Source organism: Amaranthus tricolor, chromosome 7, assembly GCF_026212465.1.
Source record: "Amaranthus tricolor cultivar Red isolate AtriRed21 chromosome 7, ASM2621246v1, whole genome shotgun sequence".
NCBI lineage: Eukaryota > Viridiplantae > Streptophyta > Magnoliopsida > Caryophyllales > Amaranthaceae > Amaranthus > Amaranthus tricolor.
Window position 1 is genome coordinate 25,109,821 of NC_080053.1, and position 23,729 is coordinate 25,133,549.

Below are 23,729 nucleotides of genomic sequence, written 5' to 3' on the forward strand. Positions count from 1 at the left end.
CATAGGCCGCGTAGTAAAGGTTTACAAATAAACCGAATCAGAGTTCTTAAGGTCTAAAAAAACAGTTTTTTGAGTCGTTTGAGGGATATCTCATGGTTTCAGCTGATATTTGACATTATGATAATCGTCTCACTCCCAATACGCATCATCGTGTACTGTGTTGTGCACTATGGGTTGTATTACATAAAAGCCTTTAAGCAATGAATTTAAAACTAAAGTTATAAATTGTGATGTAAAACCATGTCACGCCATCTCTGAAATTATTAGTCGTTGTACCATGCAAAGTTCAAAAACAAGGTTGTATCGTATCGTATCGACCAATTTCGTAAAGGCTTTCAAATTTACTAAATTGATATTACCTGTATCGTAAAGGTGTAAAAAAAAAAATTGTTTCAAGCGATATTTCATGATTTAGGACGAAATTTGGCGATACGATAACCGCATCACCCCCGTTATCGTGTCTATTACCTTAACCGCAACCGCAACCGCAATTGTTACCGTATTTTTACATCATGGTACCATGAAATAAAAATGAGGTCATTACGTTATACGATGGCCAATTTATACCGGATTTTCAGCTTAACAAACCGCGAAACCTCGTTACGTAACATGTGATATAAAGTCATGGAGGAATGGCTATTATATGATGTTACTCAAAGTGTATATTGTTAGTTTTTAATATAAATATATGTTCTAGAAAACTTCAATTACTATGATAAAATATATCTTTTTCAAGTTGAAAATCCAAATTGTGATGTCTGCGAAACGATTTGTAACATCACGAGGTGTCGCGTCCGTGACATCATGTAAGATAAGATTTTACTCCTATTAGAAACTAAACTTGTTCAAAACCATTTGCTTTTATACAAAAATGGGTTTTAAACATGATGATACCCAAAAATTAAAGATACTTTCTAAACTTTAAAATTAAATGTCAATTTCCCCAAAAATGGCACTGAAATATGTCCCCTAATGTTAACACCAATGAAATGCTGCTTCTGTGACACCATAACTGTTATTGTGATCACTTTAAATACTTCTTAAAAAGTAAATAGGACGACACCATTAAGAGACAAAGGGACGCATTGGACACTATCCATTTACTACTATAAGACATGAAATGAGAAAATCACGCACAGTTTCACTTACTTCGTGACACAAAGTCATGCCATGAGTATCTTATATTGTTCATATCCACAATAGTCCTTGTGGGTTTAACCAAGGGGCGGACCTGTTCACATATAGAAAAATCTCAACATCAAATTTTATTTGACTTGCACAAACATATGACTTCAAAGAAGTTGATGAAACTTAAATGCAATTTCACTTGCCTGAAGAAAATATCCAAATGCAAATTTTCCAGCCAACACAATAAGCCAGAAAAACATATACCTACACCAAATAAAAGCAGGCGCAGCAATTAATTAGCGATCCCAAAGGAAATTCACCCTATCTTTGAAAGATACCAAGTGCTTGTACCCTTGTACCCCTATATTTGAGGAGGGCTAAGGAAAACACAAGTAAATTGTTGACCAAAATACAATTAAAGCACTGTTATCTGCGCCTAATCTATATTGAGCTAAAAATATTTTTTGATATTTAAACTGATCTTTGCCAATTGAAACTGATTTTTACAACATAATCAGAGGACCTTGAAAGTATAGTATCAATCAAAGGTTTGGTTTCTACAAGATCAGCCATGTGCAAGATACGTACTACAAAAGCACTTGGCACTCTTTTCTTGTTTTTTGGGGGCAGTGGGAAGGAGAAGAGTAATGGGACAATTAATACTCCCTCCATACTACAGTATATTTTCGGTAACTCGCCCATGCTTGTTGAAAATATTTACATGCTAACTCTCCTTGAAATCTAAATATACTATTACAACTTCAAAAACGTTGTTGAAACTTAAAACCAAATTTCATGACATGGATTTTATAATAACTATTGTCATAATTTCAAAGTATGGTCAAAGAAAAATTTTTGAAACAATCCATTATATACCAGCAGGTAAAGACAACACACCCTAAAGACATCCAGCCAACCAGGGGTCAAAAGCAAAGAAACTCTAGGCTCTGCTCTATTGAAATTGAAAATAATAATCCTACAAGCAAATTATCTCTAAATCATCAAATTGTTGGGGAAGAGCAATAACAAAATCCAATGCTTTGTCGGCTGTCATTAGACTCTTCACACGGATGGGTATGGAAATCAGATACTTTATTTTTCGCCAAAATACTAGATGTTTTTCATAAAATAGCCAAGTAGCATACTTGGACACGTAGCCGGTCAACATTTCTGAAAAATGAACCTCGGAGAAACAATACGTGACATCTAATTGGCATCATGAAGATACTACCATACAAAACTTCAAAATAAAATATTTTAATAAATGAAGCAATGTTGGCGTTCCTAATGTTTTGAGGGGTAGGGCAATATACACTGCACAGCTATGTTTTGAGGATTTACTTCGCAAAGTCAGATGTCCTCTCATACATTCCGCGACCAACATAGTGTCGTTCCTTCAAATTTGGGAAAAGAAAAAAGTATATCAGCAAACAAACAGGAGTACCACAGCAACAAACCTCAATTTTGATGAAGAAAGTGCAAACCTGACGCATCCATTTAAGGAAGCGAATAACTGACCAACGATCACATTGATCAGTAAGCCGGTGACAGGCTGGTATCCTCATGAGCAAACTGATGAAGAACTGGAAACCAGCATATATGCCAATTACAATGACATAGATTCTGTAGATAGTTTCGTCCCCTTGAATAGATTTCCTGCAGCGTAGCACAGGTGAGCTCATGAATTTAATGAGAGACATCAGTCTCTTCTTGAACCACTGGAATTCAACCCAAAAGAGGGGTAAAGTTAAAATTTAAAACTTACACATAAAGGAACGTTATGACAGCTGATGCACAAGCAAACCAAACAAAGCGAAGAAATACTCTAGAAACAGCAGAGTGACGAGTTGTTGAGTATGCTCCAAACATCATGAGAATGTCCAAAATACCTATTATATATGACATTGTCACAAAAGAATGGATATGTATCGGCAAGGAAAAAGAAAAAGTAAGCTCAACTGAAAATTATTGGAAAAAAAAAAAAGGATCTCACTCTCAATTAACTTCATTACAACAAATGTTGGCCCAAGACTAAGAACTTGTTTAATGGTTCCGGAATCAAAGTTCCCATCATTAAAGGCAATAATGGTCATAGCCTGCAAAAAAAATTAGCAAGTCAGATGACTAAACAGACGTACACAAGCACTACGCATCAATCAAAGACAAACAAGGGACACAAAATTAGAAGGTTTGTAAATTGAAGGCTAATATTACGCAATGAAAGAAAAAGTAAGCAAGTAATTCATAATCCCACACATCTGAGACTTGCGGAAAAACAAGTCAGATAGTGAAAAATTTAGACCACATGTATCGCGTCTGGATATACCTTATCTTGTCAAGTCCACTCCATGAAAATGTAAAGATAACAGCTACAAGAGTACACTGAAACTCATTAATCATGAAAGAAAAGATGAAGTGTGCATATTCAGCCTTTAAACCACTATTATTGAAGTTTACTTCCTCAAACTCAAACTGATGGGCCAACTCCAAATTCAACATTGAATTTAAAGGGATAAAGGCAATCTAATGTCCTACCCCTCCTTCTGTGCTCCACATTCCCCTTCACCACTTCTTCTCTCCTTTCTGTTTCCCCAAACACATAAGATTTTTTTCCAACCTTGTCACCCCATGCCCCAGTTGGATCATTGTAGAAGGTTTTATTTTACAGCTCCACGGCTCCATCTCAAGAAACAACAGAAAAATAATTTAGTGAAGAAGTCTGAAAATGTTACAAGGAACAAAATAAGATAAGGAATAGGTTACATGAACGGGAATGCAGGATGCTACCTATAAAGAGTCTTGATCTAGAAGTGCGAAGGGTTTTCTTGAACAATATTTAAGATTAAACTGCCCAAAAAGCTTAAACATGATGTTGTCTTTGAGCCCAAAACTGGGACAAAGTTGTGGAACAAGAATAGTTCCTCAATTTGGAACAGAATTTGAGAAACGAGGAACACTGGAAAGTTCATAGTTCCCAGTTTTTATCAGGCAAAATCAAAGAGAATGAAAACCTATGGATATCCAAAAAAAATCATAAGACAGGCAGAGTTGGAGAAGATTCAACATAATAAAGCCTCATAAACATGAGCATAACAAGTCTGCATCTCAACAACAAAAGATCAAAAATAAAAAATAAAACTAATCCAGATAAGAGAATTTTGACAATATCAAGCAATAAGACAACATTAGGAAGAAAACATTTCCATTAGTCATTACACTTTATGGCCGTATGCCCGTATCTCCCTCTTCCAATCCCCGCTTTGTAGTTCGATTCCCTAACTACTTTCCTAGACTAGCATTTAATGTGGGGATCTGCATTGTACCTTCCTAGACCAGCTTTGTAGTTCGATTCCCTAACTACATATCATCTTTTTTTCTAAACTAATATTGCTTTTGAACGATTATCTATATTCACCTCCTCTCACTCATCTTACGAATACCTGAGTTTCAAAAAATGCCACACAGCTACAAACAAACTAAAGCAGCAAATAAGATTAAGCAAATCAAGAATTGGAGTTGTTAAAAGGCAAAAAAGTACCTGAAACGTCAAGAAAAGAAATATCCAGAGGCGATGGAAGCTATGGTACAGATGCCAGAAAGTACGATGCTCAACAAAGGAAGTTTTCCCCTGCCGCTTTCCTCCGCCAGACATCAGTAGATTCTATATGCAAAAGAGCAGAAGATAAAGTAAGAGAATAAATCCAAACATACTTCTAAGGCACGGGCATTTCTTAAGCAAATAATGAAATTCAAACCAAAAAAGTCGACTTCCAGTTTACCATTAACAAATACACTAGCTCAGTAAACAATATATTTTTCTTACCACATGTAAAGGCAAACTACACAAGCAGTTAACAATATTTTTTAACTAGGGATGAAGCAATGAACTAACCAGTAAAAGCAATTGTACAGCAGAAGAAATTATTTAACTTTAACAACCGATGCTTTTCAACCAAACAAGGAGAAAGAAATCGACTAAGATAAGACATAAATAGCCATCTAAAAAAAACAAACCACAATTGTCTAGGTGCTTAAGAAGTGAAATAGAATAAGTTAATAAGATAAATCTAACAAGTCAAGATGAACAATAAAAATTCTTACTTTAGACTTGGGCTCGGGCTTCAAAAAGAATGCTGAACTTAAACGCCAAGGCCAGCTAAGCTCAAAGCAATGTAGTGACCTGCCAACAAGAGCACTTGAATAAATAAGAAAAACAAAATTAAATTTATTGTTGAACCAATTCATAGGAATTTGCATTCAGGTGCTCTTACCAAAAATATTCATTGAAGTCATCATAATTTCTCCACTTAGAATGAGGAGCTCGTCCATTATCATTGTTAGCTGCCTCCTAGAAATATAAAACGTAAATAAATTACAATTTGTAAGCATCTATTCGAAGTCCTCTCATTTCAATATATCAATAACAATCTTCTTCTGGAAAATTCTGTCTGTTAGCAAGTGATTTTTATGCCCTTTCACTTCCCTTTACTTTGAGATATTTGGAGGAATCGAATCAAAAATAGCATAACATTTTTGAAAATGACAATTGAAAAGCTCAGAGGTGAGACAAAAGATAAAGTATAAAAGCAGATAAGAATTATCATCAAAAAAGTATCGAATTTCAGTGTTGGGCATAAGAAATTAGCAGGCAAACTACAGCTAGAAGACATATATAATATACTAAACTGGAAGAACCTTTGAAAAAAACAAGGTATCTAAAGTCAAGTCAAACACCAAAATCATATTGTCAAGGAACCAACTCAACATAAACTTCAAGTTGAAAGTTGATGCCTTGATTTTAGTTATACTCTATTACACCCCTTCACCCGAGAGCCCTTTGGGCTAGAGTGCAGACGCAACACATGCCCTCCTCATAATAGTGCTAAATAATTCCACTTGAAATGAAGGGTGAATGAGATTTGAACCGTGATCTGGGCTTCTGATACCATGTCAAGAGTAATGTAATTGAGTATTATTGAATTTTATCATAAGAATTCTGTTAAATTAATGAGTCCAAAGTCAACTTTGGCCTATCCATATCTTTCAAAAAACATTGAGTCATTCACCACAAACATATATGCTTCAATAGTGGCTTATGCTCTAAATGTTTAAACTTTCATACAAGGATCAACGACCACAAAAGAAGACAAAAGAATTAAGGACTTACCGCAGCAACAACATCATATAAAGGACAGATCACCCTTTCCAGAAATGAGACACCGTCATCCGTCTTGCAACTATCAGCTTGCTTCAAAACTTGCTGCCTCAGAATCTCATCCATTTCTCTGGCCATCTGAAAAACAGCATAAAAGAATTTTCAAAGTGGATTAAATATATGGCTACAAATTCAAAGGCATCCTCACAAATGCAAATAGGAAACAAAATAAGGTGAGAGCAAGCCTTACATTTTCCAAATAACTTCTTGCACTTATCAAAAAATATTATTACTTCATTCGTACTTTAAAGCTTTCACTTAGGTAGATCGAAAGATTGTTTCAGTTGTCTAGAATTCATTTTTGGGAAGAAAAAAACTAGATCTTGTGGAATAACATTTTCCATTATGGAAACTGGGAATTTTCAAAATACTTATAGCATTACCTTTTTTGAGTGTGGCTTCTCAATATATCTCCCCCCTAATTATGAGCTATTTCTTTTCTCTTCTTATTACATCAGCCGACTCCTTTATCTCTGAGCGTATCCCCCCCCCCCCCCCCCCTTCTGGGAATTTTCAAAATACTTCTAGCATTACCTTTTTTGAGTGTGGCTTCCCTATATATCTCCCCCCTAATTATGAGCTATTTCTTTTCTCTTCTTATTACATAAGCCCACACCTTTATCTCTGAGTGCACCCCCCCCCCCCCCCCCCCCACACCCAAAATACTTATAGCATTACCTTTTTTGAGTGTGGCTTCTCAATATATCTCCCCCCTAATTATGAGCTATTTCTTTTCTCTTCTTATTACATCAGCCGACTCCTTTATCTCTGAGCGTATCCCCCCCCCCCCCCCCTTCTGGGAATTTTCAAAATACTTCTAGCATTACCTTTTTTGAGTGTGGCTTCCCTATATATCTCCCCCCTAATTATGAGCTATTTCTTTTCTCTTCTTATTACATAAGCCCACACCTTTATCTCTGAGTGCACCCCCCCCCCCCCCCCACCCACCCACACATACCCAAACCCGTGTTGCATATATTGAAGAATAGAGTATGTATGCAGCATTATATCAAAATACTAGGATTTAAATGACAAGTCATAATCTCTTATGTTTACTTAAATAATAGGACCCAATATGTTAAAGGTTCTAATTATTCAACAGACGACTTACAACTACGGTAGATGTGTACCATCCTCACATCTTAAGATATATTTTGAAGATCAAACGTTAAAAAAGTAATTCTTCTTAACTTAGCTTACATGGTGGAATATGTAGCATAAGCACTCTGGTAAAAACCGAATGTTTGCGGCTTCACCCCAAATAAGGTAATACAATGATACGAACAACAACTTCTTTTCCTTGCTAAGAGACTCCAAACTGCAAAATGAAATTACCAGGTGTCAGTAAAATGCTATTCTACATCCACATTGTAAAAATCTACAAACCAGAGATCATTAAGTTCGCTCAAAGAAAATAAGCATAAAAATTGTAATACGCCTCAAAGGTTAAATGGTATTAAGCAATAAAATCCACAAACTAACTAGCATCAACTCCGCAAAAATGTTTCATAGAAAAGCTAATTAATATTAAAAAATAGCAAGAATTCGAACTTAGAACTCATACTTGCTCCATACTGGCAGCAGAACCAAGTAGTTACACCATTTAATATAATTCTCTAGTGATTTAAAAAATACACTCTGCACAGCAGCCTCGTCCAATTTCTGATAAAACATAAGCAAAACAAACCAAATGGATTCAGCTCATTCATAATAACAATAAAGAGGTGTATCGGCACCATTGAGAATGAAACAATGTTTTTCATATTACACTGTGAATGAAAACATTCGATAATACAAAGCGAAAAAAATGATGACCAACAGAGACTCAATGATCAGAAGAAAGAATAAATGCATAGTTTCATACAATTAGGAACGACGTATTTATACATGTAAAGGAAATCAAACCAAAGCCCCACTGTAACCAAGGAGAGTAAGTTCAGACTTAAATTTAATTGTTGCATACATGCATACAATGATACAAACATATAAGTAATCATAGAAATCATCATTTAGCAAGACTGCAATAGCCACTTGCCAACCAAAATATACAACTACCTACCACCTCACTTCCTTCAGGGATTCGAAGCCGAGATTGCTCATTTGCAAGTAGATGAATTATATGCTCCCGCTGATTGGAAATATTGTCTGGCTGCCATTTGTCATCAAGCATAAACATTAAAATGTATCATGACCAAGAACCAACTGACACTCAGATAATACTGTCAAAATGATAAATTCCTAAAACTTTCCAAAACAAGAGTTTTATAATCCAATTAACAAATTGGTACATCAAATGAAAACCATTAAACTTCGAAGAGCTGACATTGTGAACGTTTATGCCAAACCCAATTCCAAGGAATTTCAGTAGAAGTTAACATGGGTAACACATACACATAGCAGCACCAAAATGAACCAAAGAACAGAAGTCTATCCCACAAATTTATGACAAAAAATAAAATAAAATAAAAAACACATTCCTTACAAATCACAACGGCACAACCCAGAGGATAACCACACATGCAAATCACCATAACTTAACACCCTCCCCCCCTGAACATAGCCTCATTAAGACCAGAAAATACGAAGAGCAGAGGACCAGCTAAATTGTGACACATTATGCAGGTGGAAAAGCCACCTACCAGGTTCATTTATAGAAGGTGAAATGAATGCCTCAAAGAGGTTCAACAATGAAAAACAAATGCAAAAGATGAACAAAAGTGTTTATGAGGTATCTTGGATACCTCCCCCTCAAATGTAGTTTAGTATATTGAATTCAACAATTACAAGTATAATAAACCTCCCCTTATCTTGAGAACAATCTGTCAAGATCACAAATACTAAAGCAAAGTAAGAACACTCTCAAGTTTCTAACAATGCAATAGACATCTCAGCAATATGTGTGTTTGTGGTGACTTTTGTTCTATGAATGATGTATCCTTTTATAGAGGAAGAATACATCATTCTAGAACCACATCATTACTCACAATAAACTCACATTTACATCACACAATTAACTATGAAAATAAACATAGCAATAAACATGGCATTAACCAAAGGAATACAATTCCCATCAATGAAAAGCGTAGCTCAAAGGTCCCAAAACAGCATCCTAGGCAAAGTGCTCGTTCAAGGCACTAAAGTGCTCGAACAAGCACTTTCATCAGAACCCACTGGAAGTTGCTGAACAATGTGCTCGAACGAGCACCCCCCTCTGACACCTTCTGTTTGCTATTTTTGTGTTGCCTCGAGCAAGCAACCTTCATACCATGTCTTGCCTCGTTCAAGGTATGATTCCCATCTTTAGTGAAGTCTCATTTGCTTCATGTTAAGCACCTCATCGATCGATCCAAACCTTAATCCAACACAACTCGACACATCTTCACCATCCTCCTCCAATGTACATGATGAAGCATGCTCGATAATACGATTAAAGTTAACGTTATTGTTATGAATATTGGCACTTGCTTTAACAGAGGGTGTGAGTGTGTGACACCAGAAATGAAGGGCATAACAGTGATTTTTAGAAAGGCAATGGAATCTTAAAAGAATACATATAGTCTTGTTATTCTGGGGAATTAAATGCAAGTTCAATATTGAGTGGGTAGTTTGTTATTGCAATTGGTTACTACTACTAGAATTATGTTTGTGTATGGTAGGGCAATCAATATTGGTGTATTGTATATTCAAAGAATGTAAAGGGAAGAATAGCTTTCATATTACAGATCGTAATAGCCTGCAAACAACCAGCAATTCGGAGCTCCAAATCTCCCCAAGTAAATCAAAATAACTGCATACTACTGATGATAGAGAGAGTAGGTGCATTGCAGGTAAGAATAACAATACCCCATATAGGGGTAATTGATTGTTGACTGATGACAGATTATACGACTTTTTGTACAAATGCCTTACACCTGCCTAGTATTCTTTACTAAAACCCTGTCTTATTCAAATAATACTAAAGTTCATATATGCATCGTAATCAACTCGACGCATTCGTGTTTGAATCCAACATATCAAGACCATGGGATAAGAGTAATGTTGGGGAATAGTGTAAAAACAAGGCCGCATCGCATCACAACGACCATTATGTAAAGGGCTTTCAAAAATAAGGATCAATATTTCTTGCGTTGTAAAGGTGTAAAAACCACTTTTAAGATCATATCATGGTATATCTTATGGTTTCAACCAATATTTAAGTGTTACGGTAACCACATCACTCTCGTTACCGCATCATCGTTATGTTACCTCTAACATGACCGTTACCGCATTTTTTCACTATGGCTAAAGGTGAGTGTTTGTATGATTTGGGGTGGGCTCTGTGATAGGCACATAGCTTAGAATGTGAAGCAACGGAATAATACAACAGAATATATTTGTATAAAGTAAAAGGACGATAATAGTATTATATTGCGAAATTCGATAAGTATGATCAAAACTCCATAATGTTTAAACATACTTTGTTTATACAAACATGGAAAAATTCTTCCCTCCTCTTCATCATACGTACTATGAGTTCATCTCCTTTATAAGAAATAACAAATTCCAATAAAAACTCTCTAATCACCTTATTATACTTGGAACTAAAATAACATAACGAAAAATATTAATTCTAGAGAATTCATGACGGAAAGCCTAGATCCATCCATAACAATAAGATTCTCCAACTCAAGCCTTACTTTCAAAACTGAGCAGTACTGGTAAAAGAGAATCACTCGCCTCTCAAACTACCCCATTGATCTTTGTGATTCATTCACAAATTCTCGAAAGTTGAAACAAGTACAAGCAATGTACTTGGGTAAAAAGGTTCCATATCACTCATTTGACCACATACAAGAAAACTCTCCCCTCATTTGAACTATCGGTTCAAAGTAAAAAAGGTCTTGCGGTGCACGAAGTGTCCTCGCAAAGCCCACAGAAGAAGGGGTTTGAGGAAGGGACCTACCACATAGGTGTAATATAGGCAAAACCTGATTTATCTCACACAATAGTTCAATCTTGTGCACCCAGTTTCACTTGGGATCACTTCTTTGTGCACGTCTTATCCATCCCATACTTAAACACAACTAGCTCTCTTCCTACGATCCATAAAACAAACCTTCAATTCTTTGTCTCAATTGGCCTTCTCAAGCAACAATGAGAGTCTTTCTTTAGTTGATATGAATCATGCATCTGGCTCACACGCGATGCAAATTCTTCTTCGGGAAGATTTGTCCTCAAATTGCAAGCTCATCGCATGATAAGGCCTTAACTTACCCTTATAGAGCCTATTTGTGATAAACAAAATCATCACTCACTTTCTCCACCACACTAAACAAATTCATTTTTCTTTTTTTTTTCAAAAAAAATTTCTTCTTGACACATCAGCCTATACTTACTCACCTTCGAAGAAATTCATGTTCCCACGCATGATTTCTAAAAATTGTCTCTACATCAAGGAAAAGAAATAAAAATCAAAGATAATAAGATATATACTAAGGTCAGTCATGCTCACTTCCAAAATCTACTTCCAAGATCCAAAAGCAACTCAAAACATAAAGGAGTTCAGAAATTTTCAAAATCTTCAACATAATCAAATTCAGCATCTTGAGAAAAACTGCAAATAAGAGATCCCATAATCAACTCACACCACCATCATTCCATATCTAGAAGAAAAAAAACTTGGAAGCCATGTTCTATTACCCCATAAAGCATCATAACACCATCATTGCGAAAAAAAAAAAAAAGAAAGAGCATCATTAGTCCTTATCACTTATCTATACACAAACTAACTCCAAGGTTGCCCATTATATTGCTTTAAAATCCATGTAGATTATTTAAATAGAAAAAAACAATAATATGAACATTGAGCAGACCTCAGAGGCTCAACCCAAACCCTTAGATTTCAATATGAAAACTATCTAAAACACTCAACTCTTCTTCCTTAAAAATCATTCGACCCCTTACATAAACCACTGATGATAACAAAAATTGAGAAACAGTATCATTCCTCATACCACACTCATCTACAAATACCTACTATAAAAATTAAAACTAACACCGGAAAATGTCCATCAAATCATTAGTCCACCACCTAAGGGCTGGGTGCTAAACCCTTATCCTCCAATGTCTTGTCCAAGTTCCCGCATATTTTGGGTAGAGAATTTTGAAATATTGTTTCACAAAATAGCTAAGGAGAATATGGAAAGAGGATTTGATTTTAGATTCTTAGATTACTTAGAAAAATGTACCAACCAAGTCAAAAGGTGACCCTAAGAAGGTAGTGGTAGAGAACGATGTAGCTAATTTATTCAGCAATCTTTTCACTTACTGTAATGGAGTTAACTTATATGGACATCCTAAAATAGTATTTGGGGAAAACGCAAAAGAATAGAAGGAGTGATCAACAAAGGGGCAACAATCAACTTTCAATGTTATACATGAAGAGAAAGGATTCAGTACAAACCTGAAACCCAAAAACAAATTGCAGAAAATCAACCATATCAGGGCCCCTAACTGGAGAAACAAAATCTGTTGGCAATGCTGGTAGACCTCCAACGTCCTTCAATGCAGACACAGCTGCTCTCACCTGATATCAAATCAAAGTGAAAAGAGACGTACCAATGTCAAAAGGGTATCATTTTTAGAACACTGATCACATTGCTTATAAGTTCCTTTTGACAACCACATCCTAATGCAAGAGCTTATTTGGTCAATCTAAAAGGGAAGGAGGGAGTAAAATTCGATCTTCTTCATTAACTGACCTCTGGAAAAGTTACTATCCTATTTGTTATGTTTGTGGTATCCATGGGAATAATGTTGTAAGCAATAAGATCCTCAGTCATAGCTGCATCTAACTCCATAACTTGCTTAAGCTGCCAAAAGAAAGAAAACATATTCAGTTACAAGTAAAAACATGTATAGATAGATTAATCTACAAGCCATAATTTAAGTAAAAGGTCAAAGACCTAAACTAAAAACACCAAAGAGGCATCAATCTCTCCAATTGACATAAGGACTCCAGCGGACAACAAAACTTTCTCAACTTCAAAAAGAAATCAAACATTGGACCACAGTGATAAAAGTAACAATAAACACAATGCCAAAGACTTGACTAGGATTGGCTATATGAAATTAAACAAATGACTAGTGTCAATCCCCAAGGAAACCATAAATTCATAGATTTGAGGTTTTGGATTATATAATAGACTACAATGAATTGGCTTCGCAATTCATATGTGCTCTTTATTTATGTAAAGTTGTAGATAATGTTTGCAATCAAGGGTCGATCACAAAAACCTATTTTGTTATTACAATAGTAATGTTGCATACATTTTTTTCGACAGCAGCCACTTAGTGGATTGGGGTAATGCAATGCATGCTTCAAAGAAGAGCTTAGCTTATCTTGAACCAAAGTGTCAAAAACATTTAGATTGAACTCAACTGATGCATACCCACATGCGTAATAGCGTACTAAACACGCTGACGGAGCAACAAAGAGAAATACTATTTATGACAATTAAAGGTTACATACAAATTTCATGATGAAATTGCCTTAGCTAAAGAACCAAGTTTTACTTTTAAAGTCCAAAAGAATTTGATCTTCATAAGCTTTTTATCACTTCTAGATACATTTTCACCTCCAGATTTCCAAGAGGTTACACAAAAATAAAACCTTATTGTTCTTAGAACAATTCATATGCAACTCTACAAAGCATCCAGTATATTGTGGCCTATAAATAACTAGTCTTTGGTTCACATGTATGAAATATGTACTCTACAATTCCACCAGAAAATATTGGAAACTCAATTAAGTCCTTTCAGCTAATAACACTAATAAACATAGATAATCAACTTGAACATATCCTTTAGTCTTGTAAGTCTTTAAGCTATTATGAGATTTGCCACCACAAATAAAAAGAAAAGGAAGACTTAATAAATAACCTCTGCCGGAATCAATGTTTCAGCATCTGCAGGTGAAACCTCTTGTGTCATTTGTTCAAGTACTTCTCCCAGGACTTTGAGAGTAGCAAAAATTCTTTTCCTTTTTTTAGTTTTCCTTTCCAACCTGACACCAAAACGAAAAAAATTAGTAAGGATAGGCATATAAAAAAATTTGCAAACTATGAATTTAACATTTTCTACACAAACAAAACCACATGAAAGAAACCAAGCAACAACATTCCAATACCCCACTTCCTTTAAGTGGCTCTTACTTGGGCATGGTTTAGGAGTCGATTAACCTTACCCTTGTAACAACCAAGAGATTGCTTCTATTTGATGACTCTTAATTGCAAACATCATCTAAAATTCACATAAATAAAAAGCACAAATGAAAGCAACCAAAGAAGATCAAAATTAGCTAAAGCATATGAACATACTCTCCAAGATTTCCACTAAAAGCTTCGGATTCTCGAAGTTTCATTTCATCTGCCAATAGTTGATCCACATTTTGCTTTCGCCTGTATGTCTTGTAGAATTCCTGCAGATAAGCAATATCTCGACTTCTATCTATACTTCCAACTTCTCTTTTGGCTAATTTTTGCTGCATGGAAACAAAACCCAAAAGAATATTTTGCATATGAAAATAGATAAACCTCAATTCTTCTTTAAAAACTAATGTACAACAAAACAACAAAACTTTCTCATTCTTGATGTTTGCACAATAATAAGTGGAGAAACCAAGGAGAGCAAAGAATACGCTTATGGACTTATAGAAGCTAGTTCATAAAAAGCATTGCATTAAGGCACAACCGCACAAGAGGTTCACCTCGCCACACTATGCCTCAAGCGCGTTTTAGTGCGCTTTTTGGAAACAAGTGTGCCAAAAGGCATAATTTTGGGGAATTTTTGAAATTTTAAATTTTGAGCATCAACCATTACGTGCCTCTTATAGCACCTCCAGGCTACAGACTATACTTACATAAAGATAAATTGCATTTCTCGCCTAGCTAAAGGGATCTAGCGCATAGTGCAAGGAAAATATTGTCTTGCACCATATCACATCAGTCGCATTTTACGGATTTTCAAAACAAACTAAACAGTTAGATCCTGCGTTGTTAAGGTGTTAAAAACTGCATTTTGGGTCGTTTCGAGAGACATCTCAGGATTTCGAATGATATTTGCCAATGCAAAATAACATCGCCAAATACAAGAATGCTTATCATTAGGGCAAAGAAAATGTGGAAGGCATGAAATCAAGGATTATAAAGATTTATACAAGTTATTAGTGTCAAGTGGAAGGTTTAGCTTTTAGAGTGAGGAAAAGCACTGACTTCTCTCTAAAATTCTCTTCAATGGCTTAATCCTCACGATTTGGCCATTCATCCTTAAAAATCTAATTAACTCTTTTCAATGGCTTTACTCACAAGATTAAGTCATTAAATCCATTCTTTTTCTAAAACTAAATTGTCTTTTATTTTATCATAGCTGATAGAATTTATCTTCTTCGATACTTTTATTACAGTTGATGTTTCTCATTTTGGGTTAACAAATACTTTTTAAATATATGTTACTGTTTACCATTTTCTCAAAAAGGAAAGGTATTTCTACATAGATGTTGAAGTATTCAAGTTCTTTCATAGCTTCAAAAAGAGTTTATCGTTGAACATTGAGGAAAAGAATCCAAAAGGGTCATCTGATATAGAGATAGATGAGGATGATCAATGGTGGTTGTTGGCAATCATGCAAGATTTTTTAAACAAGAAAGTATCTGAGAATTGGTGCTTTATACGTAGAAGATCGAAGACGCTGTTGGTTTTCAAGAAAATTAATGAATATGGAAGATTTCTGGCTCTAGAAGCGATTTAGTCACAGCAGTGCATCCGAAAATTGTACTTCCTAAAAGGATTGGAAGATGAAGGGTGGAGGTTGCCATGGTTCTCACTTTTATTGTATGTAAACTCTTTCAATCTATCCTTTAAGGTCCCCACTCCCTATTTTTTCTCCTCTTTTAGCTTCTTCTCTTAACCGACGCAATGATCTAGAATCAATTAATATCACAAACCCCAAATTTTCTCCTATGACACGGGCACACGGCTATAGATAATGGACTGAATTGGGGCAAAACTTCAATAGTGGATACAAAAAAACAAAATTTGTCTTCACGAAGTACGAATGTTTCAGAGGGAAGGAAGCTTAAGCTATCTCCAAAGCCATCCATACTGAGGGTGTACTATAGAAGGACTGACATATCCTCAATAATTTGTAATAAGTTGGGTTCGGAGTTAATATCTAATGCACCATTGGAAAGTAGAAAATTTGGTAAAAGGAGGATAGAGAGTTAAAATTTATTATCTTCAATAAATTACGGCACATAGAGGAAGAAGAGGGAAGGGTGTAGTACATTAAATAAATGAAGATGATTTCCTAGAACTAGAGGGGGTTGAGGAGATGGTAGAAAAGTAAGACGATTACGAGGCTACTTAGAAGGTTGGGGCCAAACATTGTAATGTTGGAAGAAACAAAATTAAGCAAGGTGACAACTCTTAATATCAGAACTATATGGGAAGAGAGATGGAAAGTTAGGCCTTTTTGCCAACAGTAGGCTCTTCAAGAGGGATCATCACAATATGGGTCCAGAGTGGCTACAATTAAAGAAATGTTGATGGTTTTTTCAATTTCATTCCTCTTGGAACTCACAAGGAAGGGAGATTTTGGTTCTCAATTGTATATGGACCTCCAAGGCCAAAGGGGAGACATGCGGTTTTGATGAGATGGTTGATTTACGGGTATATTGTTCGCCTAGATGGATAGTTGGTGGAGATTTCAATATAACAAGACATGCTTCAAAAAAGAAAAGAGATACACGGATGATGAGAAGCATGATACTATCTGATGAAGTGATAACGAAGTGCAAATTGTTCGATATCCCATTGAAAATGGGGTTTTTACATGATCAATATCTTGTGATTGAGATATGGCAAGCAAGATTGATAGATTCTTTATAAGGGATGGATGGACTCGAGCATTTCCAGAACTTTCCTTGTCATTGGCATCGAGAGTAACATCTGATCATTTTCCCATCCAATTAGAATGCAAACATCTTAAATGGGACCTACTCTTTAGATTCAAAAACATGTGGCTAAACCATCAAAAATTTCATAAAGCAAAAATATGGTGGGGAAATTTCAAGAAGGGGTGGGAGGGATATAAAATCATGGGACGCCTCAAATCGACAAAAAACAAACCGAAAATCTTAAATAAGTATTTCGGGATATAAGGCAGGAGCGGACAAAATGGATATTAGAAAGATAGAAAATACTTTGAGGTAGGATGAGATATTAGAAAGGGAAAGTTGGAGGAATGAATCAGAACATATAAAGATGATGGAGAAGAGAAGAAGACAACAAAGACTAAAATTACAACGGGCAAAGAAAGGTGATGCAAATTTTAGTTTAGTAAATGCGAGGAGGAGAAATTTCATTGGGGAAGTAGAGATAGAAAATAATATTATGCTAAAAAATGATGAGGAGTTGAGGACATGGCTAGAAAGACTATTTGAGCTTGAGGAAATTTGGTTGTAGTGTTTGAGCTGGGCCTATATGGTTTCACTCTGGAGCTCTTTTAAGAAGTTGGAAATGAGTTAAAAATGATGTAATGAGATTTTTTATGGAGTTCTATAAAATTGGGAAGATATGTTGAAGCATGATTTCACATTTCATTCATCTTTTACCAAAGAAGGAAGGTTCGAGGAGTAATTCTGATTTTAAATTGATTAACCTTACTACTAGTACGTACAAGATTCTATGGAAGTTATTAAGGAAAAGTTCAAACATTGTCATCTCGAAGACGATTTTCATTGAACAAAATGCTTTTGTGGAAGGGCGACAAATTTTTGATGCAATATTGGAAGGGTAATGGAAGAACAAGGTTTTGTGATAAGATGGGGCAATGGATTGCAGTTGCTTGATTCTTTACGGTTTGTAGTGGTGATCAATGGTCATATTAGAGACTAGTTTAAATCTTCAAGAAGCCTAAGACAAGGAAACGCGCTATCACCACTACTCTTCTGTTTAATAGTTGATGTCCTCGGAAAATTGATTATAAAGGGGGTTAATAAAGGGTTGATTGATGGGATAACAGTTGGCAAGAAGGAACAATCATTAGTCATTTGCAAATTGCAATATGTTGATGATACTATTTAATCTATACCAGATGAAGCACGAAAAAACGCTTTAAACATCCTATCTCCCTCTCTTTGAGAAAATTTCTAGATTAAGGATAAATAATCGAAAATTTAGCTTAAATGGGATTAATGTGGGGGAGCTTGAGATTAATAGATTGCCTTCCATGGCTAACTGTTCAGTTGCATCTTATCCTATTATATACCTAGGCCTTACAATTAATAACAGTCCTCATTCTAAGGTATTTTAGGCCCCAGTGATAGAGAAAATGTCGAGGATATTGAATGGGTGGAAAAAGGTGATGTTCTCTTTGGGGGGAGAATTTCAATTTTTAAATCATGTTTCAGCAATATTCCAATCTATTTCTTGTCCATACATAGAGCCCCATGATGTGTTGTTAGAAGCGATGATGAGGGATTTTCTATGGGCGGGAAAGGGAGGTTCAAATACGGACCATTGGATGGGTAGGGATATAATTACGCATCTAGTTTAGCAAGAGGGTTAAGTGTATGGGATTTGATAATAAAAAATATGGCATTATTAGGAAAGTGGTTATGGAGATATCAACAGGAATCAAATTCTTTGTGGCACAGGATTATACGAAACAAATTTGGTTAATCTACATCCTCTTAGAAATTGAAATTTGGTCCAACATCCACTTATCTTAGCCCTTGGAAGTCAATTTCACTAGTACTTCTTTTTTGTATTTTACTTATTAAAAGCAGGGAGAGGTAACATTATTAAATTTTGGGAAAATGTTTGATTAAGGGCACACCCTTTCAAAGAAATTTTCCATAGATTATATCATCTTTCATCAAAACACAACTCACTGATTATGGAATTTTATTCTTTGGAAGGGGATAACAATCAGATTGCCAAGAATTTATCTTTTAGGCATGAACCATTAAAGAGGGATTTGCATTCAGTGGTTGAGCTATTAGATATTCTTCAAAATTTCAATCCATCAATTGAATCTAATTCAGAATTTGGATTCTTGATTCATCAAATCCTTTTCTTACGCTTCCTTTTAAGCAAACTTGATTCCCCATCCCCATAGATCTCTTTCTTTTCCTTTGGCTAAATGAATTTGGAAAGCTAAGGTACCCAAAAAGATCAAGGCTTTTGTGTCGCTAGTAGCCAAAGGAAAGTTGAACACGATGGACAACCTTCAATCAAGGAGACCTTATAAGACATTAAAACTCCATTAGTGCATTTTATGTGGTGATAATGGAGAAGATAATGATCATTTATTTCTCTATTGCAAGATAGCGAGAGAACCATGGCAAAGGTTGATTAAGATCAGAAGTAAAGGATGGGTTGCTATGAGAAGGATTAGAGATTTTCTTTTGATTAACCATTGTGGTTTAAGATGGGATAATGATTTTAAAAGATGTGGGTGATTTGTTCCATTACCATTATATGATATGTATACATCGAAAAGAATTCAATGACCGATTTCTTATAAAGTTGTCATGGGAGAAGGTGGTCTTTTTGGCGCATTTTGGGCTAAGCACATGGATTATTTAACCATTGCTCTCTTGATGATTTATGTAGAAGTAATTGGAATGAGATATTATAGTTGTCTTTATTTGCTTCTAGGGCTCCCTCATACCATCGATGTATGATGTATTTCCTCATCAATAGAAGTTTTTCCTTAACAAAAAAATAAAAGGAATTATACAAGTTAGACTTGGGGGAGATTGATATTTAGGACGACCAAAAGAAGACATGCAAGTGTTAAGGATCTTAGTACAATGAAATACATAAAGATAAATGTCCAAGCATCTTGTACTAGACAATGAGATCAGGATAGATGGAGGAAATCTTATGAAAAGTTATTCAACAAAATCAAGATGTTGTAATAAGATGCATCTTTATTTGATTTACAAGAGAAGAACACAAATGTATACAAAGGATAGGTAAATCACTGGTAGAGGTCGCATTAAAAAATGAAAATAAAGATTGCATAGTATACGTATTGAGGTACAAAAAGGTTTAAGAAAAGTTGGCATAAATTGATTAACGACGTATTCAACAAGATTCTAAGGACAAATAAAATGATTGAGTATTGGAAAAGAAGCACTATAACTATTTAGAACAACAAAGAAGATGCATAAGATTGATCCAACTATTAAAGGATATTAATGAACCAATTCGTGAAATTATAGGGATGGGTGGTAGACATCGATGTTACTCAAACTCGTATATCCATGTCTGCATATGTTTTCTAAATGTCAGATTTGGCTATTTGTGAGAAGTTTCCAAAATTTTGAATACATAGTATACAAGTCACTGGGAACACGTAAGCTGAAGGAGACGCCGAAACTATTGCATCTGATGAGACAAACTTTAATGTTAGTTATCATCCAACATGCTTTAGGCTTTATTATTTGTTACCTGATGAACGGGGTTTTTTATATAATTTAAAATATTTTTAAAAAAAAAATAAATCCCTTTTGGATTAATGACGACAATGTCCACCATAAAAGCAATTCATTTGATATGTGATAGAGAACAAAAAAACAAAAAAAAAACCAATAAGATAGTTGGAAGGTTGGAAACATAGAAGTCTAAAAAGAGGGAACGGGATGCCAAGATGACTTAAACGGGTGACAAAGGATATTCGATTTTTAGTCCAAGAAGTTCATATCGCTAGGGATAGAATGTAGAGAAGAGAAGCATTAACATAGACATTAGGTTTAGATCATTTGTTCATGTTGCTAGTCACGATTTATAGGGTAAATGTTTTGGCATTGTTGCCGTCATTGTTGCATGATAAAAAAAAAATTGCTAGCAACAAGTGGAAAAAGAAAGTAAAAAATATAGCCTCAATAATTATATTATTCAGACGTGCTCAATATAGCCCTAGATAACCCAGAGATAGAGTTGCATCACTTGGTTTAAAAATAGCATTGGATTCATCTTGGTTGTAGTATTGATCTCAAATAGAGAATGATAGTTTGATAGCTTCACATACCCATATCCATTTGTACCTTAACCTAGACACAACACAAACTTGGACAACAAAACTTTGACCAAAAGACATACCAAATATACCAACTTGCCACCGGTCAAAATAAAACAAGCATCCTCACTTTGCCCGAACATATAGGTGCCTAATAGCTTAAGTATGAGAATAAAAAAGGCCATATCTACGGCAACTTCATTCCTATCACATTTTAATTTATTCAGGATTAATTCAAATAAAGGTGAGTCAATCTTCAAAGCTTGTGAGGTAAACCAATGATGTAAACAGAGCCAAGCTCGAATTCATGTATTTCATAGTTAGCCTAACTCAAATAGAACAATACTCCACACTTTTTGAACAGATATGGCATGATAACTAACAACTAAGATTTACTTCTTAAAATTACAAATCCAGGCACATAGCTCATGAAGCAAAACAACAAGAAATCATTGGAGACATTATAATGAAAGATTTGTCCTTTCTCTTCTACTTTTCCCTAAACAAATAGAAAGAGGAGGGAGTCACACCAAGTAATACCTTGATAACAGACATTAAGCCAGTCTTGAATTGCAGGACGCCTCTTCCTTCACTATTAGGGTCCAGCCTTTGAGCCATTAAGTAAGCATGCTCACAAACTGCAGAGACAAATGATTAAAACCCGCATAAAAGAATTTGAAAATGATCTTCATATTCATTATTAATCAATGTCATTATAATGGAAGGAAAGAAAGCTAAAGCAGGTTTAAAATATTACGTATTCGAGCAACAGTAGGATCTTCATCTTGAATTTCATCCGCAGTTCTGAGTATATCATCTATAATCTTACTATTAGCAAGAGAAGAAGGTACATTGCCAGCAATCCCAGTGGTGTGTCTCCCATGAGCATCAGTAAGACCTCTGGCACTCCTCAAAGCCGCCCTAACTAACCTTTCCCATAAGTCCTCGGCCCGCGACATCTCCTACTTCACAAATTCAGTTGAATAACAAACACATAAGTACAAAGTATAGCAATAAAACCCTGAAACCTAAGTGCAGTAATCAATATACTGTATATGATAGTATAACCTTATCATAATAACATGATTCAAAAAACTTAGATTTTTCATTCAACTTCTGGCCCCATAAGCTACACTAGATTACAAACCCAACATCGTTTTAAGAAAATGTACATCTAAGCTTAAAAAAAAGCCAAATCCCAGTTCAATTACGACCTGATTTCAAAACCTCACATTGTAAATCACTCCCAATTGTTTCAAAAAAAATAATCAGTGAATGCTATTTGAATTCAAATTTGATATGCGAATTCCAAGAAACAATACTAAGAAAAGGCAATGAGATCAGAACCATTATTAAAAAAAAATTTAAAAGAATTATTACCTTTGAAATTAAATCTGTATTGAGTTGAGTAATTTCAGCAGCAAAAGTAATTCATCGTTTTGAAATACTATGAGTAAAGATGGGTGAAAGTAAAGCTTAAACCCTAAGATCCGAAAATTGATAGAATTCTGAGGGTTAAAAAGATGAGGATTTTTGAAAAGTGGTGAAGAAGATTAAGAAAAAGCAGGCAGTTTTTGTTTGCTTAGGAGAGTGCTCCAAAGACCGCCTAGCAAACATTTCGGATTTTGCAATGCCCCACCACCTTTCAAATTTGCGTAGACCAAGAATGGAAAATTTGAAATGAGACAAATTATCAACAAAATGAATTAAATAAGATAAGTTTCAACTTATTTTTAAAAATAATTGTAAAATTCATAAATCTTTGGTTTGAGGCTATTTAAACAAGTGAAAAAAATACAATAGTTGTTTGCAGTTACTAACTGGGAACAGCTTTAACTTTTTTTTACATGTTTGCAGTTTAACCTGTTCACGGTTAAAGCTGATGTGCGGATTTATGGAGCTAGCTGTTCGCAGTTTGAAGAGCCCTAAATTTCACGCTTACTTTTGGAAATAAATTGAAACTTTTCTTATTTGATTCATTTTGTTGATAATTTGTCTTAATTATTTCAAATTTTCCCAAGAATCATAGATGGTACTCCATCAAATTTTTTATAGTTATTTTGGGGTTTTTATTTGTTGTCTTTATGAATAATTTTTTATTAATATTATAAATTTAGGATAAAAATAACCATATTTATTTTTATTTTAATATTTTAATAATGTTATGGTCCCTATGTATTTCAATAACTTTATTTTAATATTTTTATATTTTTTATAGTCTCACTATTTTTCAACAACTTTATAAAAACAAATTTTTATTATTCTCTTTGTTTCTTTTCATTTGTCCACTTTAAGTTTTTCTACTTTAAAAGAGAGAAAA

At 34.8% G+C, this 23,729-nt stretch overlaps 1 protein-coding gene across 2 annotated transcripts in view; it reads right to left on the reverse strand.

Annotated features, from left to right (window-relative positions):
• The window catches only part of LOC130817396 (callose synthase 9), a 43,342-nt gene extending 20,320 nt beyond the window's left edge, over positions 1–23,022 (reverse strand). The window contains exons 1-20 of one of the 2 annotated variants that reach the window (XM_057683074.1): positions 22,790–23,022; positions 22,167–22,371; positions 21,950–22,047; positions 14,701–14,864; positions 14,264–14,387; positions 13,084–13,194; positions 12,786–12,908; positions 8,403–8,492; positions 7,908–8,005; positions 7,544–7,661; positions 6,296–6,421; positions 5,400–5,476; positions 5,230–5,308; positions 4,667–4,789; positions 3,122–3,224; positions 2,894–3,017; positions 2,613–2,784; positions 2,470–2,522; positions 1,332–1,392; positions 1,150–1,231 (exon numbers count right to left, since the gene is read on the reverse strand). In XM_057683074.1, coding sequence (XP_057539057.1) covers positions 1,150–1,231; positions 1,332–1,392; positions 2,470–2,522; positions 2,613–2,784; positions 2,894–3,017; positions 3,122–3,224; positions 4,667–4,789; positions 5,230–5,308; positions 5,400–5,476; positions 6,296–6,421; positions 7,544–7,661; positions 7,908–8,005; positions 8,403–8,492; positions 12,786–12,908; positions 13,084–13,194; positions 14,264–14,387; positions 14,701–14,864; positions 21,950–22,047; positions 22,167–22,368 — 2,128 coding nt within the window. In that variant the 5' untranslated portion in view covers positions 22,369–22,371; positions 22,790–23,022. Of the gene's footprint in view, positions 1–1,149; positions 1,232–1,331; positions 1,393–2,469; positions 2,523–2,612; positions 2,785–2,893; positions 3,018–3,121; positions 3,225–4,666; positions 4,790–5,229; positions 5,309–5,399; positions 5,477–6,295; positions 6,422–7,543; positions 7,662–7,907; positions 8,006–8,402; positions 8,493–12,785; positions 12,909–13,083; positions 13,195–14,263; positions 14,388–14,700; positions 14,865–21,949; positions 22,048–22,166; positions 22,375–22,789 lie in introns of both variants that reach the window. The other variant, XM_057683073.1, reaches the window with a different exon arrangement.
• Positions 23,023–23,729: the final 707 nt, after the last annotated feature.